The sequence below is a fragment of the Rhincodon typus genome, chromosome 25, assembly GCF_021869965.1.
Source record: "Rhincodon typus isolate 14 chromosome 25, sRhiTyp1.1, whole genome shotgun sequence".
NCBI classification, from domain to species: Eukaryota; Metazoa; Chordata; class Chondrichthyes; order Orectolobiformes; family Rhincodontidae; genus Rhincodon; species Rhincodon typus.
The window spans coordinates 39,175,618-39,193,389 of record NC_063356.1 but is presented as its reverse complement, the minus strand read 5'-3'; the positions used below and the strand labels follow the sequence as shown (position 1 = coordinate 39,193,389).

Genomic DNA, 17,772 nt, shown 5'->3' with positions numbered 1-17,772 from the left:
AGAGACAGTAGGTAATAGCAGGTTTAGCGGCCTTAGAAATGGATAAACCAACAAGTCCGATGAGATGTATCCCAGTCTATAGAAGAAGGCAAGAGAGGAGAGATCAAAATTCCTGGCAATAATTTTCAAATCCTGGCAGTAATTTTCAGATGATTGGAGGATTGATAACATGTTCCTAATATTAAGCAAGGAAGGAAATGATAGACCAGGAAATTGTAGTCATGCAGTCTAATCTAAGTGGTGGGGTAGTTATTAGAAAGAATTCTGAGAGACGGGATAGGATGGTGAACAGTGAGAAGGATAGCTGTAAACAGCTGGAGGATATCGATGAGCTGGACAGCTGGGCAGAGCAGTAGCAAATGGAATTCAACCTTGAAAAATGTGGGGTAATGCACTTGGGGAGGGTTAACAAGTCAAGGGATTACACAATGAATGGTGGGACCCTAAAAAGTACTGAACACTAGGGAAACCTCAGTGTGTGTATCCACAGATCACTGAAGGTGGCAGAACAGGTAGCTAAGGTGGTTAAAAAAGAATACTGGCCTTTATTAGCCAAGTATAATTAGTATAGGATTAGCATAGAATACAAGAGCAAGCAAGTTAGACATGGAACTATATAAAATGCTGTTTATGCCACAACTGCAGTATGACGTATGATTCTGCTCATCACATTGTAGGAAGTGTGTGATTACAGCAGAGAGGGTGTGGAGGAGATTTACCAGGATGCCTCCAGCAGAAGCAGCAGCCAGAAACTTGTGTCTTGTCTGTCAATGAGCTGCACTTGGGAAACTCCTGAGGGGAACATTGCTTGATGGATCCTAGTGATTGCAATGGGAAGTGGAATAGTTGGTGTGGATCTGAATGGGAAAGGGGTCGGAGTGGAGCAGGCATTCCCTTTAGGGTGTGATGTGCTGGTCACTCAACCCAGGTGGCAGCTCCTCACCAGGTTGGGGCACAGATTGTGACCAGGGCCATGTGGGGATAGGGGCATAGACAATGGGGACAGATGATGGTGCTGCAGGTTGGAGCAGTCTGGGAGGGGGGAGGGAGTGTCCTCAGTATAGTCTGGACAGAGTCTACCCCATCATCCTGGTGTACTGTGCTCTGCACAATTGGATCAAGCAATGAGGTGATTTGATTGATTCTGAGGAACTTGGGGAATAGGAGAAGTTGTTCAAGAAGAAGGATGAGCACCCTGAGCTGGAGAAAGCTCCCCACGTGGATGACAGAGCTTGGCTGTATTGGGCACTACAAGACAGACAAGACCTGACTGACACTCAGTTCCAGTTGTTGGGAGCTGGGTGCAGAAGACCGTTGTAGACTGTCACAGTCAAGTCTCCAGTATTTGATTTGAATAGTGGGTGTGAACTGCAGACTGTATTCATTTCCTTTGTGTTTGATTCTGCCATTCTCAAGGAGAACTTTCTGTATGTGATGTTCCCTTAGGGGACAATCACCAGATACAGTGACCAGTGAGCATTGAGCACAAGGGATGCTGGTCTTGCAGCAGATATCCAGTGAGTGGGAGGTCACTCTGGGAACAGTGCATGGCAAGATTAGTCTAAAGTTGGATGAGAGGGACACCTTGGAAGTGTTGTAGATTGTTAATGAGGTGCAGTTGGTAAGACACAATGAGAAATCTCACTGGGCTTCCTGGTGAGAATCCCTCTAAGAAAGATAACACAAAAAAATGTAAAATTCAGACCTATGAGTCCATGAAATTCAGGTAGAGGAAGGTCTTTAAATGTGTAGCTGTGATTGACTGATCCTACATTAGGCATAAGGCCCTGCCACACAAGGACTCTGCCTAGCAGCCTGATGGGAGCAGAGGCCCCGATTTCAACACTAATTGGCTGCCTTACCATTGAATGGATTGACCTTCCAACACTTGATGATCTGAGACAATCGGGGTGTGGATGGGTGGACCACCCACTTTCCATCCACTTCCTCACCCTGGTGGCAAACATCAAATTCAACACCAAATAAAAGTCAGTAATCCCATTATCCAAAATTGGGCTTTGGGTGTCATACTGTTGGATCTCCATGGAAATTGCGTTAGAGTTCATGAAGACCTGAGGCCAGCTCGAAGCCTGGAACTAAGTTCAGATTTTGTGGAGACTGGGAGCAACTCCTCATCTCAGCCCCAAAATGGTGTAGAGGGTTAGCGCACTATAAAGGAGCAGATAATTAAGGTTTTTGCAAAGATCTGTAGCTCAGGTTGTGGGTGAGGTTGTTTACTTGCTCGCTTGTTTTTGTTCAGATGTTTTGTCACCATTCGAGGCCTCACTGATGAGGTCACCTAGCATGGTGATGGAACGTCTGAACGAGAACAAGCCAGCTCGGTGAGCAAGTCAACAACCTCAGGGAACAGATACTCTTGCAGCAATCTCTATTCAATTTCTATTTTCCAGTCACTTTCAATGTTCAACTCTTAACCAAAAAACTGGAGCAGTGATCAAACCTATTAAATACCCTGTGAATTTTAATAACAGTGTTGGATACTCCACATGGTTTGGAATGCAAAGAGTCTTTGTAAAGGATTGATTGGAAGGAGCACCTGCAAATTTATATTTGCAATCGTTTCTTCTTTACAGTTTATCTAGAGGGTCGGACCAATGCTGTATTGTTTGATCAACGGGATGTTACGTTTGTGGTTGGCGAAGGAGAAGACCAAGACATTCCCATTGGAGTTGACAAAGCTTTGGAGAAAATGCGGAGAGGAGAGCACTGCATTCTTCATCTGATGCCTGAGTAAGTGTAACGCTACCATGTCGGTGGCTGCAGGACAATGTTTCAATCTTTCTATGTTCCCTGTTCTAGAAGATGGAGGGACAATCTTGAGATGGTTTTACATTATGCCCCATGACCAAGCAAGGAGGAAGACAGACTGGCATTTATGTAACAGGTCATAACCGCGCCAAATAAATATTGTGGCTACAACAGTAGGTCAGAGGCTGGAAATCCTGCAGTGAGTAACTCACCTCCTGTCTCCTCAAAGCCTCTCCACCATCTACGAGGCACAAGTCAGGAGTGTGATGGAATACTCCCCACTTCCCTGGATAATTACAGCTCCAAAAACGCTAAAGATGCTTGACACCATCCAGGGCAAAGCAGCTGACTTGATTGGCACCATATTTGTCACCTTCAACATTCAATCCCTCCACCACCAATGCTCAGTAGCAGTAGTGCGTACTATATACTAGATATACTGCAGAAATTCATCGAAGTTCTTTCAACAGCACCTTCCAAGCCCATGACCATTTCCACCTTAGAAGGACAAGGGCAACAGATACGTAAGAACGCCACCACCTGCAGGTTCCCCTCCAAACTACTCACCATTCTGACTTAAAAATAGATTGTCATTCCTTCAGTGTTGCTGGGTTAAAATCCTGGAATTCTCTCTCTGATGGCATTGTGGGAGTAGCTACATAACAAAGGCTGTAGTGGTTCAAGAAAGCAGCTCATCACCATGCTTTCAAGATCATTAGGAATGAGTATCAACTTTATCTGATGACTGAATAAAAAAAATTATGTAGTTCAAGTGTGGCAGCTATTTTCACTAGCGAATTCCCATAGTCACAATTAGAAAGGACAATCTTGTTTTTTAATGAGGGAGAAATGTTAGCCAGGACATCTTATATTCTCTCCAATGGATGCCAGTTACTTAACAATGCAGAGCTCTGTACTATAGAGTCAATCTAATTCCCAAACTCCTAGTCCTGAAATGATTGTTCTGACCCAAGTGAAAAGTGAGACTAGCTGAGTTATGCTCTCAATAGCAATGTCTTGCACTTATATATGCCCTTCATATCATAAAATGTCCCAAGATGTTTCACAAGGATTTAATAAGACAAGTGTTGGCACTGAGCAAGGGAAGGTGTTAAGTTTGAAATCTCGTTCATAGGGATGTCTTAAACAGTGTCTTGAAAAAGAGGAGAGGCCAAAATGGCTAGGAAGGGATTTGAAGAGTTTGGGTCCAGACAGTTGAAGTGACAGCTGCCAGTGGTGGGATTAATGAGTGGGGATTGTATGAAATGCCAGAATTAAAGAGGCACAGTGTTCTCAATGGGTTGTAAGGGTGGTGGAAGTCACAGGGATAAGGAAGGGTGAGACCGTGAAGGAATTTGAATAGAAAGTGGAGAGATTATTGATTCACAGGTTCACAATTTTAACTCCATTAATTTCTTGATTTATACATGCGCTAAAGCTTACCCCATTGAATCATTAACTCTCATTAGACTGTATAACTCAGTCTGGTCACCAAGATGATGTGGTAGGAGAAGGTGCAAAAGTCTACAGTTGTAGTAAGATCAAACGTTTACTCAGATGGGTGAACATTAGCAGGTTTTATTTAGGATAATAAGGAATGTTACAAGGGGGCATCTTCTGGAACCCTGAAAACTCAGTTTCCAGTTCCATGTGATCTGACATTACTTTGACATAACTCCTTATGCATGTGTTGAGTAGCTATGTGCAAAAGTATAATTAACCCTTTACTCCACAACAACTGGAGGAACACAGAGCTCCTGGAGGCTTAGGGTGGGAGATGGTTACAGAGATAGGGAGAGTTTGAACATGAGAGTTTTAAGACGTAGCATCAGTGGTCTGGGAGCCAAAGTAGCTCAATGATGACAGGGTGATGCTTAAATAGGACCTACTGTAGAGTTAGGATACAGGCTGCAAGTTTTGAATGGCCTCAGGTTTGAAGGGGGAGTGATGGGTGGAAGATTTGAAAATGGCGAGGTAAGTTTTGGATTGGTCAAATCTGAAGGTATCATAGGCAGAGATGAGCATTCCAACAGTAGATGGAGTGAGGCAGGAATTTTTATGGAGGTGGAAGTTGGAAGTCCTCATTTTGCTGATGGGGCAGATATAGAACTGATAGCTCAGCTGAATGTGAATTATAAAAGTTTCTGTCATCAGGAAGGAAATGGAATCAAAACTTCAGGAATGGAGTTTGCAGTGAGGGCTAAAAAGGTTTTCTCAATATAGCACTGGAAGCAGTTTGTGGCTCATCCTCAGAAAGAAGTCAGAGAAGCAGTCTAACAGCACAAAGACTGTTCTGAGCTTAATAGACAGCAGTCTAGTCAGTGTGGACTAAAATGTGTGCAAGATGGCTGCCTGCAGTGTGTGAACCTCGTGGTGGAGTTCAAACCATTATAATCTGCCAGGAAGGAAATTTGAACATGATTGCATTTCAATCCAAACGTCACCGTTTATATACAAAACAAAACAAAAGAAATGCTGCAGATTTACCATGCACATTTTTAGTTAACTAAGCTACACAATAAAAACACAACAGTTCCTCATGCATTAGGTGTTCTTATGTCTTGTCGGTCTCTGCATATACATTGCATACATAGCTTTTAAATAATGCTGATCTATTAATGGCATGTATATATGTTGCCATAGGCAGTTCAATTGGGTGATGGTCCTTCCCTGGAATGTGTAATTCCTCTGTAATTTGTGGTTGCTGTGTTATCTGTTGTTCCTTTTCCATTGTTGGGTTGCTGTGGACATCTGGGGCTGAAGGTTGGTGCATGTGGTGATTTTACACATTTTTGATCTGTGGCTTACAGCTGAGGAACAGCTTCTTCTGTTGCGTTCGTGTTCCTGCGGTCGCAACAGTAAATTTGATCACTCACTTGCAGCACATATATTTGAGGTGACAACTAGTCCATGCAGATCCCAAGTTGTCATTAGGCTGTGAGAACATTGAATGCTTGTACCTTGAGTGGCTCTCAAATGCTCCACTCTGGCAATGTGTTTGACAGTCTTGTCAAAATGAAAGTTAGCTTTTTGCAGTTTCACCGTGATTTCGTCCTGTTACTACTTCTGGCTTCAGTAGCTTTTTCAGGATCGGAAAAGTCATTTGGGAGTGCTGTGACATTAGGCTTTATACTTGACTACGTTCGATGCATTCAGTAGGTGTGTTTCACACTCAAGGATTGCCTTGTACACATCAGGACTGGATTTGTTAGACTTTTTAATGATTTTCTGGTGATTTTTCATTGCTACCTGAGCCTTTCTATTTGATTGGGTGGAGACGGCAGGTGATGTTGAATTCCTGAATTCTTTATGAAGCATCTGAAAGTCCCTTCATGAACTGAGGGTCATTGTCACTCATCACCATGTACGGGATGCCCAAACACCCAGATCTGCATCCTGGTGACCCTTCCTGTGAGCCTCTTTTGCCCTCCAGCCCCTGGAGTACAAGGTGACTATGCCAGCTGTGGTCCCATTTGAAGGCAGGGAGCTCTGAACCTTGGATCGACCCCCTTCCCACATGACCCTATTCCCATCCATGCTGTATTGTATCCCACACTTACAAATGCTGTTGCACCACCCTCTCTTACCTATCTTCAATCCCATAGAATATGTTCCAGAGTTTGCATCCAGGGCAGTGGTCCACCTTGACCGTGCACCCCCACCCCAACCCTTTTCCTCTTCATCTCTGTAGACAGACCCAATGTACTGACCAAGGCTCACCCCTAGAGGGAGCCAACCAGGCAGCCATGGGTGAGAAGTGCCCAGACCCCTAACTGGCTGTTATACAATCCCCGACTCCATTAGCCTTATCCCCCAGACTGACTGCTATGGAGTCACAGGACTGACTGACCCACTCCCCGGGCTGCTGTGGCACGGAACTCCTGGCCACGAATGCCCCGAGTGGACACTGACTATGACCAAGGCCTTGGATTGGCATCAGAGTGTTCCCTTGACTTACAGTGCAGGGACCCCCTGACTGATAGATGTCTCCATGGACTTCAGTGGGGTTGTCTCCCCTAAAGACTTTGAGACGTGATTACCTGCTTGCTGCCCACGCTGTGTGTTTACTGCAGAAGCTGCTGGCACATGGAGCAAGTGTGAGGTTGATGTAGCACACAGCCATTTATAAAGACACCCACCCCACCCCAGACTAAGCAAATGAGGAATCCTAAGTGGCAGCCCGATCCAAACTGAAAACTGGGTGCCTGTCCCTGTGCACAGTGTCCCTAATGCTAGTTGCTGGTGTGTCCTGCAATGCAGGTCTGCGCTTTCTGAGGGGCTGCAAGTGCATCTGAGAAGTGCCATGATGATCAAAAGAGGTTGGCAAGTATCATATGCCAATGTCAGTAGATGAGTGGTACATGCGGCTGGTGCCTATTAATAATTCCTGAACAACATGAAGGTTGGTCACAGCCAGCAGTGAGCTGATCCTGCCAGGTACCTGCTCTAAAGTCCATGTAGAAACATCTCAACATCTAGCTTGATCGGCTGATTTGGTAGGATATGAAACTGAATTGCAGTTATATAATTAGCAAGTCACTGGCAGGAAACTCACCTCACCACTTGGCAAAATCATAAAAGATTTTGTTCCTGACATTCAGATGAGCGTCATTGTATTTTACATCAATTCTGGCTCAGAATTCATCATAGCCCACATTGCTGTGGCCCTTATGTGGTTCCGCTCAGTGGTAATAGGGTAGAGCTGAGTGTTCTTGACATAACTCCACACAGAGGCTGGTACCCCATCACCAAGTCACCCTTTATTTACACGTGCGGAGCCCTTGCCTTTAGTATGGCCTCATTCAAAGTCAGGTACCAGAGTGTCTCTGACACTTAGTCTTTTTATCTGTCAGGAAAAGCTCCCTGATTGGACCAAGTTAATAGCCCCAATCAGGGAACTCTTATTCTATGAAAGCCAGCTGGCTGACCTGGTTATAGTTACTACAGTCCTGTCTATGTGGAACCTGACATTTTACCTTTGAACGATGGAAGTCAATTTCTGAAGACCAGAATGTAAATGGAAAGTAAAAGGAGACCATGGTTAGATTCCTGATGGAATCGAGAGTTAACAGCACATGGAATAGAACTGGTTTAGTAAGAGAGAAAGCAAGGAAGGACAGTCTTACTGATGTGAATAGAGGAGGACAACTCACAGGTTGAAGATCTACTAACTTGGCCAATTTGTCAATGCACTCTAACATTCTGTATAAGTGTTGCCCTGATGTTTTTAGAGTGGGACAGCTGACATATCCTAAGTATGAATTCCTGCCATAGGATATTTCACAGAATAAATCCAGCCTAACTTCATCCATGAATATGGGACCTAAAGGTGAATAAACTAGTTCCTTGTGTCTGATTATTGTTTTAGCCTTCCCCATCTGTGAAGAACTTTGTAACTGGCCCCCAGGAGAACATTTAATTCCAAAGGTCTCCCACACACACCCCATGTCTCCAAAGCATTTTCCTTTATTAGATTATTTCTTTTGTCCTTCCCTGTCAGATAACTGAGCCTGGAACATTCTGAACTCTTTCATGGCTGTTCTGATGTGCCCAAGTTCCAGCAGCTGCAATGAATCATTTGCGTGTGGTTCTGGGACCACACATATTAGAACGCTCGAGATGTTGAGGACTCAATATCTTCTGCACACCCGTCCTTTCGAACACCCTCCCCCAGCCCTGGCTATTTACTGACAGGACTTCACGTCTTGTTGCTGGTGAGAGAGCAGCCAGAACAAGAATCCAGCAAAATGATAAAGAAGAAGATTTAGAGAGTACCCAATACTCATGGGTATCTGAACAAGGAACGGGGAGCTGATGGGAAGGAGTTAATGTCATTATGTATTTTGTTTCATTCTTCAGGAATTTAATTAAAAGATTTAAATCATTTACTGTAGATATGGTTTTGGCGATCTTGGGAAGCCTCACCTAAATGTTCCACCAAATGCAGAGCTGGACTATGAAATATTGCTGAAGAACTTTGAAAAGGTGAGTGCTCCAACCACTTCACAGGATCCTGACAATACTGCTGTAAAAATATAAGGTGCAAGTTGTTGGAATCCATCCAGTGCAATGTGTGCATTTTTGTTCATTTCCAAGAACTTTGGAATAGGAGGAGGCTACTCAGCCCTTTGAATCTATTCCATCATTTAGTTAGATCATGATTGTTCAGTACCTCTATTTCCCTGCCTTTGATCCACATCTTTTTTCTAACTAAAACCTCTCTATCTCACAACTGGAAATTGATCAGCATTGATTATAATGAATGGCAGAACATGCTCGATGGGCCGAATGGTCTACTCCCACTCCTATTTTCTGTTTTCAATGAAGTAGTAGTTGTTCTCCAGCATATTTGCTACTATTTCAAGCAGAGTTCCAGATTTCACAACTATCTTTTGTGTGAATAAAAGAACTTCCTGATTTCACTTCAGGTTAACTTTAATTTTAACATCATTAAGCCCTGATGGAGTTCAGATGAGACTGTGTTGTATCCCTTCCAAGGGCAGTACAGCTTGCCTGAGTTAGCAGTTCCTCTCGTCATGTCTGATCAGAGGCTGTGCACAACTGGAGCATAACTTCTTGCCTTTTACATTCCAATTCCTTTGAGCTAAACGCCAACATTCCATTAACCTTTTGATCACAGTATGTACATGTGGTTTTCAACATAATTGCAACAATACCAGCCTTGCATACTTAAAGCTTGGAAGCAGCCCCATATCATTACAATCCTGCACTGTTGTTTACTTCTGATCATCACACCCCAAGTTGGTTCTGTGCCACTTCTTTCTCTCTGCTTCCACAGAATTGGAACATTTCTCTGGCATCGCAGGACTGTCGCTCACAAAGACTGTTTTGCCCAGGCCCCAGCCATTGATCTTATGATTAATGTTATATTTCTTGTAGCCTCCCCAGTGTTTGTAAGGAGAACGAGGCATGTTGCTCAGTGTAGAAACCAGAGCATCTACACGATAACCAGTAGCAACCCATCAAGGCTTCTCCAAAAGCAACCTTGACCATCTAGACAAGGGCAGAGATACTTGGGAATGCCAACCCCTGCAAATTGCTTTCCAAGCCACATGCCACCCTGAATTGGAAATATCTCACCGTTCCTTCAGTGTCGCTGAGTCAAAATCCTGGAACTCCCTCCCTAACTGCATTGTGGGTCTACCCACATCCCAAGAAATGTGGCAGTTCAAGAAGGCAGCTCACCACCACCCTCTCAGGGGCAACTACAGATGAGAAATAAGTGCTGGCCAAGCCAGTCACAGCCACAATCCATGAAAGAATTTTAAAAACCAGTGCGTGTGTGTATTTTGTGAAGGCCGAAGTGAGCTACGCTGACGATAGGAACAGGAATAGACCATTCAGCTCCTCAAGCCTGTTCACCATTCAGTGAGATCATGGCTGATCTGTAGACTAACTTTTTGGTCCATATCTCATAATACCTTTGCTTAATAAAATATTATCTATCTCAGGTTTAAAATTCACAATAGATCCAGCATCCACTCCCATTTGTGGAAGAGAGTTCCAAATATCCTCCACCCTTTTAGTGCATAAGTGCTTCCTGACTTCTCTCCTAAATGGTCCAATTCTCTCCCTAATTCTCAGACTATGCCCCCTAGCTCTAGAACCCCCAACGTGTGGAAATAGTGTATCTTTATTTACCCTGCTTATTCCTGTTAATATCTTGGAGACACCAATCAAAATACTCCTTAACCTTCTAAATTCTGGAGCAAACAGGCCTAATTTGTTGGTTTGTTTATGAAACAGGCCAAAGAATCCTGGGAAATGAACACTCAAGAGAAACTGGAACGGGCAGTTCTTGTCAAGGAGAAAGGAACACTCTATTTTAAGGTACTTGTGTAGAAAACTCTGCCTTCAACAGAACTGATGCAGTGCTATGCATGAGCTGACTTCACTGTATAAAATCTCTGTTTAATTGTTGAGTTTATTTGATGTTATCAACCCTCACTATCAATCAAAGGTGCCAATTTCTTAGGCTCATTTCTCCAACAGAACAGCGATGGACAGTGTTGCATCGAATTGAATGATCCCATGAGGTAAACAATTGGAAACATTGCCCATTATTGTCTTAAAAATGGCTCAAGGTTTCAAGTGTGTTGCTATGGAGAGAAGCCAAATAAAGTTGAGCTAACTCCCTAATAGGCCACCATGCGAGGCCAGTCTCCTCTTGCAACTTTCACTCAGCCTTGGGTGACCAGTTACAATTGGCATTGATAGATCCAGGTAATAGGTCTCGACTACCAACACACAGTCTCAAATGCATCATGTGGGATTGATCTAGGAATGGGAATTCAGCCTGTCGAGTCTGCTCCATCACTCATTTAACTTATATCTACCTCAATGCCACTTTCCATCGATTTCTGTCTTAAGCATGCTCATTGATTAAGCTTCCACAACCTTGTGAATTTCAAAGATTCATCACTGTCTGGCAGTGAAGAAATTCCTCCTCATCTCAGACTTCAATAACCTACCCTTCATTCTGAGAATATGTCCTCTAGGTCAAGTCTAATCCTATTTGTAACCAACCTGTCAATCTCTATAAGAATGTTATAAGTATCAATCAGATCATCTCTCATTCTTCAAAAATCTACAAACTCAGACTAGTTTCCTCACTCTCTCCTCATAAGACAATCCCACTGTCTCAAGAATTAGTCTAGAGAACTTCTGTTGCACACCCTCAATGGAAAGTATTCCTCAAGTGAGAAGACTTAACCTGCACACAGTACATGGGATATGGTCTCATGAAGGCTCTGTGTAATGTCAGCAAGACATTTTTATTTCAGTGCACAAATCCCGTGAGCAAGATTTTTTTATATATATATTCATTCATGGGACGTGGATGTGATAAAAAGTCTAGCTAAAATCCGAGCCAATTTGTAAGTTAACAAAAACTCAGGAAAACTCCTCTCTGATTCCCTTAATCAATTGGTACTGACTCAAGATGCTGGTTTAGTAGAAAAAAACAGACAGTGTACCCATTAAATTGTGAGAAGCTATGTCCAAAGGGACCTAGGTTTTCTTGCTTTTGAATTCATCCATGGGATGTGGGCATTGCTGGCTGGCCATTATTTATTCCCCATCTCTAACTGCAGTTGAGAAGGTGGTGGTGAGCTGCATTCTTGAACCACTACAGTCCAGCTATTGTAGGTAGATCCACAATGTCATGAGGAGAGAATTCCAGGATTGTGACAGTGACACTGAAGGAACGGTGATATATTTTTGATGGTGAGTGGCATGGAGGGGAGCTTGCAGGTGGTGGTGTTCCCATGTATCTGCTGTCTTTGTCCATCTAGATGGCAGTGGTTGTGGGTTTAGAAGGTGCTGTCAAAGGAGCCTTGGTGAGTTTTGTCAGGGCACCTCGTAGATGATACACACTGCTGCTACTGAGAGTCAGTAGTGGAGGGAGTGAACGTTTGTGAATGTGGTGACATTCAAACAAGCTGCTTTCCAAATGGTGTCAAGCTTCCTGAGTGTTGTTGGAGCTGCATTCATCCAGGCAAGTGGGAAGTATTCCATCACACTCCTGATTTGTGCCTTATAGATGGTGAACAGGTTTTGGGGATTCAGGAGGTGAGTTACTCACTGCAGCATTTCTAACCAAGGACTTGCACTTGAAGCAGGCTGGTACGGCAAACCTCTGCTCAATGGTAACCCCCATGATGTTGATACTGAGGGATTCAGCCTAGTCATACCATTGAAGTTAGACAGCAATGGTTAGTTTCTGTCTTTGTGAGGACAGTTATCGTCTGGCACTTGGGTGTACACCACAAATGTTACTTGCCACTTGTCAGCCCTAACATGGATACCATCCAGATCTTGCTACATTTGGACACAAACTGCCTCAGTATCTGATGAGTTGTGAACAGTGCTGAACATTGTGCAATCATCGGCAAACATCTGCTTGTTTATGTGTCACTGAAAGCTAAGATGCAGGTCCAGGAAATAATTGGGAAGGCAAATGGTATGTTGGCCTACATTTCAAGGGAATTTGAGTATAGGAGCAAAGATGCCTCATTGCATTTGTACAGTTTCCTGGCAAGACCACAATTGAAGTGTGGTGTACAGTTTTGATCTCTTTATCTGTGGAAGGAGATATTTGTGTAGATGTGATATAATGGAGTTTCACCAGATCAATCTCTTGAATGGCAAGGTTGTTTTTTGAAGAGAGATTGAAGAAACTGAGCTCGTATTCTCCAGAATTTTGAAGAACAAAAGGTGATCTCATTGAAACTTACAAATCCCTTATCGTATAAGGCAGTTGCCCCTAAATGGTTACGTCTGAGGCGTTGTAAAACTCCAAACATGGAATATATATGACTGTCTCTGGTAGGAGTTATCAGTTCAGTTCTAATTGTTGGCTTTTGCAGTTTTACTTGGCAAGTAGAATTCTTCTCCTTGTTTGATAGTCCCTCTGGTTTGAGGATGACACTCTTCCACTTCAGTCTTGTTGGTCCTAAGTCCAATGTTTCATCTGCACACCCGTCCGCAGGTGGGGCAAGTGGTGTTTGAGGAGGCTGTTGGGTGGGATGTTTGGGTATTTTTACACTCCTCCTGCTGTTTGTGCTTTCCTCCATCTGAGTGTATCTGTTGTAGTTGGCCCCTTTGCTGATAGTTTGCATTATCTCTGTTGTTAATCACCATACACAATAGATTCACCTTGTTACCTCTTAGGAGATACCCCTTTGTAACTTGGTACCTCATAACTATGCAATAAATCTTTCTTGTTAGTCCAAAATGGGCTTCTTCTGCCAAGGCTTTATGTGGTCATCCTTCACCATATGATATTTATAAGTCCTTAGATTAATACTAACAAAAACGATCAGTGGCATCACGTTGACCCAAAGGAGATCTTAGCAGAACCAGCTGCAAACTGTGGGCATCTTTTCCTATAGGCATGGCTGGGTGAATATGGATGGCATGTTTCTCCTGGTTGGTGAATCTATAACCAGGGGATAGCATTTCAGAATAAGGGGTGGATCATTTTCTCCTAGCTCCTATGGTCTGATAATGATATGCAATAAGTCTTCATTTTGTGTTCATGGTTCTAACTATATTCCATTTGCTGGAACTTTTCTCACTCCCTCTAGGCTGGCAAATATAAGCAGGCTCAGATTCAATACAGGAAGATTGTGGCATGGTTGGAGCAGGAATACTGCCTGACCCAGGATGAAAGTCGAAGAGCCAAGGCCCTCATTTTAGCTGCACATCTCAATGTGGCCATGTGCCATCTGAAACTCAATAAGTACCTGAAGGCTGTGGAGAGCTGTGATAGGGTAAGGAGTGCATATTGCTGGTTGGGTCCTGTCATGGGAAATTTGTGACTCAGTGAGGCAAGGGTGTCTTTTCAGCACAGGTTCATACCAGTGATTGTGCACCCCACAAGCCTCTTCCCATTCTGTTTGGTTACATCACACTCATTTGGAGGTAAGTGTCTTATACAGTCCATTTGAAATCATTGTCAGAAAATCATATTGACTTTTGATAATCACTAAGATAAGTGATGTTCATATACCAGGAATGTGGGTGAAGGAATTATTTACGGGGAGTAACCAAGTCATGGAACATGTCACAACGAAATGACATTGAACCTGCTAATATTAGTTACAAAGAATAATCACATGCAATTCTGAAGGCTTCTGGGATATTTTGGGCTGGTGGGATAAATCAGATCAAAAATAATGTTTTATGGATGGGTTTTATTGACAGGACTACAAAGTACCCTAGACAAAGAGGGTTGACTGACAAGGAGGTTGAATAATCCTATTATAAATTTGGATCATTATAGTGTAGAGAAGAAAGAAAAAGAGATAGGTTTTTCTCATGTGTGCAGAAGGAATTTCTTGATGAGTACATTTTCAACCAAAAGATGGAAGAGCCTTTGCAGGATCCAGCAAGGGGAATGAGTTGAGTCAACTGTTGTTTGGGAAACGTTCAGGTTGGCTTTGGATGTAAATTTATGAGATGCATAGATAGACTAGACGGTCAGAATTTTCTTCCCAAAGTTGAAAAGTCTATTACTAGGGGGCATGCATTTCAGGTGAGAGGAAAAAAGTTCAAAGGAGATGTGAGGGCAGGTTTTTACACAGAGAGTGGTAGAAGTCTGGAACAAGCTACCAGGGGTGGTGGTGGAGGCAGATACGATAGTGATGATTAAGGGACTTTTAGATGAGCACATGAATAGGCAAGGAATGGAGGGATATGGACCAAGGACACACAGAATGGATTAGTTAATTTGGCATGATGTTCAGCACAGGATTCTATGATTCAACATCGTGGGCTGAAGCGCCTGTTCCAGTGCTGTACAGATCTATGTTCTAAGACAAGGAGCAATTTAAATTGAAAATAACTAATTAGACAAGGGTCAATTTCAATATGTTGAGAGCAGACATGCCCTAGATTGACAGGTAGGTGTGCAAAACTGTCATTCCACGCTAGGCTGCCTTTAAACATCAGATGGTTCAAGACAGATTAGAGAGATTCTCATCATGGAGAAAGGGAAAACAAGCAAATTAGCCAGAGCCTCCTGGATGATGAAAGAGTTGGACAGTAGATTGAAGCAGAAAATGGCTACATCGGATGTCTTTCAGAATGAAAATACAAGTGAGCACGAGGCTGAATTTTGAATGTTCAGAGAGGTAGTGAAAAAATAAACCAGAACAACAAGTAACAAAATATGAAAAGAGACTGGCAGTTAAGGAGGGCATTCCAAAATCATCTACAAATGGGGAAAGGTTGGTAAGAGGAGGCACACAGCCAATTTGGAGCCCAGAAAGGGGTATTTACACATAGAGGCTAAAAGTCACGATACAGGCATGAAATGAGTACTTTGGAATTCCCTTTACCAAGGAGAAGACATGATACAACCATAGAGGAAAAGGAAATAATTGTGACAGTAGATGGGCTAAAATATTTTAATGACAAAATATTAGAAACCCAGGCTCTATTTTAGGAAGTCATCAGGACAGATTGAGATATATCCAAAAATACAGAGAGAAGTCAGAACTCAAATGTCAAATTCAAAAAGAGATGGTCATCTCTTTAAGCTATATCTTTTCATTTTTCTCTTATTCTTAAACTATCAAAATAGTGCCACATTGTGGTGATGAATGAAAGTTTTTCACTGTATTTTATTGTATTTCTCACTGTAAAATATATGTGACAATAAAATAATTCATCATCCTTCATCAAGTAAGGGTGGGAAATGCAAAGGCATTGGCCATAAACCTCTTTCCTTCCCAGATATAGGGGCTGTGTCTGAGGACTGAAAAGTTGCAAATGTTACTGAGGGAGAGAGAGAGAGATAGAGAGAGGTGACTGGTGGTGGTTTAACCTGAGGGTCATCACGCCTCAGATGAGGGGAGAAGTTGAACAAGATGGGCACCTCAGCTGGTATGGGCATTGAACCCCATGCTGCTGGTGTCCATGTGCCTCACAAACCAGACATCCAGCATCCACAAGTAATCTAGGAAAAAGGACCCATTTTCTTCGACGAGGGATGTCAGCATGGCATTCACCTCTGTGAGATGGGTGTGTGTTATTAGAGGTAGCTGTGTGATAGCTGGATGGATGGTGGGGTGAGGTATGAAGAGGCTGCAGGGAAGCCTCATCGATCACTCCAGCTACACATTCAACCAGTCGATTCTAAAATCCTATTCCTGAAATCACCAGCTCATGGCACTTGGAGTAATCCTGAGATGGCTACTTCTGAAGTTCTGCTTTCTAATTTATTTCCTAGCTCCCTACATTCTGCTTGCTGGACCACAACTTTTCTTTTTAGCATTGGCCATTGGTACTGACTTGGATCATGAGCTCAAACTGTTCTCCCTCCTCCTTCAGAATGGCTTAGAGCCGCTCAGAGACACCTATTAACCCAGCACCAGGGAGGCCATCCTGGTGCCATGTCTGTAGAATTCCTGAATGCTATTGTTCTCCCACTTTTATTTTCTCCCCTCCCAATGCAGCTTGTGCCATGGAATTGTCCCTCACTGCATTCCCTGAGAGAGCATCTTCCTCAGCAATTTTCCCCAACATAAAGCTATTCAAGGGGAAGATGGTCCCAGGGGACTCCTACACTATCTACCTGATGGTCACCTGTTCCATTGCTGCCCCTGACTCTTTACCCGTCGTGTTACCACCCTTGTTGTACATGCTATCCACAAAGATCTCAACCTTGCAGATACGCTGCAGTGACTCCAGCTGCTATTCTGAATCCAAAGCACGGGTTTCCAGTAGTTGCAGCTAGAGACAGGTCCCAGGCACTGACTTCCCACTTTACACAGGAAGAGCATTCCTCCTGGCTGAGCTCCCTTTAAATCACTCTCTTTCTCTTTACTCCCCATAGTGTAGAGATTATTAAAAAAACAGCAATCTTACCTCGCTCCTTATGCTTTAATTATTCTTAATTTATACTAGAGACCAATCTTTACTTTGAAGACTGGACAGTAGAAATACTCACATGGCCTTATTGACCAAGGCAGCCTATTTTGTTACTGTTATGTTATGCTAATGTTTTCCCTGTGATGTTACAATTAAATGTTTTCAAAGTTTACTTCTCTCATACAGCTTTTCAGCTCGTAGTCACCTTGAGGCTGAGAAAAAGACAACTCCTTCCCCTTTCACACCAGAGCACTCCCCTGCGAGAGCTCTTAAGCGCTCTTATTTATACCGCTGGGACTCAGATCACTCTCCTGACAGGTAGTTACCGAAACCAGTTCCGTGAGTGATTCCACTCACTGATCTAACGTGCTCTGCAGCAGAGGCCTTGATTTGCCTGCCTAGCCCTGCCCCCAAATCTTTAAACAACTTTAGATTTGGAACAATAACTTCAAGTGAAATGCAAGCAAGCAGTGTTAGAAATGACACAAAAATAAGCTAAACTCCTCTTTCAGAGATAGTAGGAACTGCCGATGCTGGAGAATCTGAGGTAACAAGGTGTAGAGCTGGATGAACACAGCAGGCCAAGCAGCATCAGAGGAGCATTAA

At 43.2% G+C, this 17,772-nt stretch overlaps 1 protein-coding gene across 1 annotated transcript in view; it reads left to right on the top strand.

The window, feature by feature from the left end:
- LOC109916670 (peptidyl-prolyl cis-trans isomerase FKBP5-like) overlaps positions 1–17,772 on the top strand; it is a 74,834-nt gene that overhangs the window by 42,176 nt on the left and 14,886 nt on the right. Inside the window, exons 4-7 of the mRNA XM_020516405.2 lie at positions 2,595–2,751; positions 8,664–8,754; positions 10,537–10,620; positions 13,878–14,063. Coding sequence (XP_020371994.2) covers positions 2,595–2,751; positions 8,664–8,754; positions 10,537–10,620; positions 13,878–14,063 — 518 coding nt within the window. The remainder of the gene's footprint in view (positions 1–2,594; positions 2,752–8,663; positions 8,755–10,536; positions 10,621–13,877; positions 14,064–17,772) is intronic.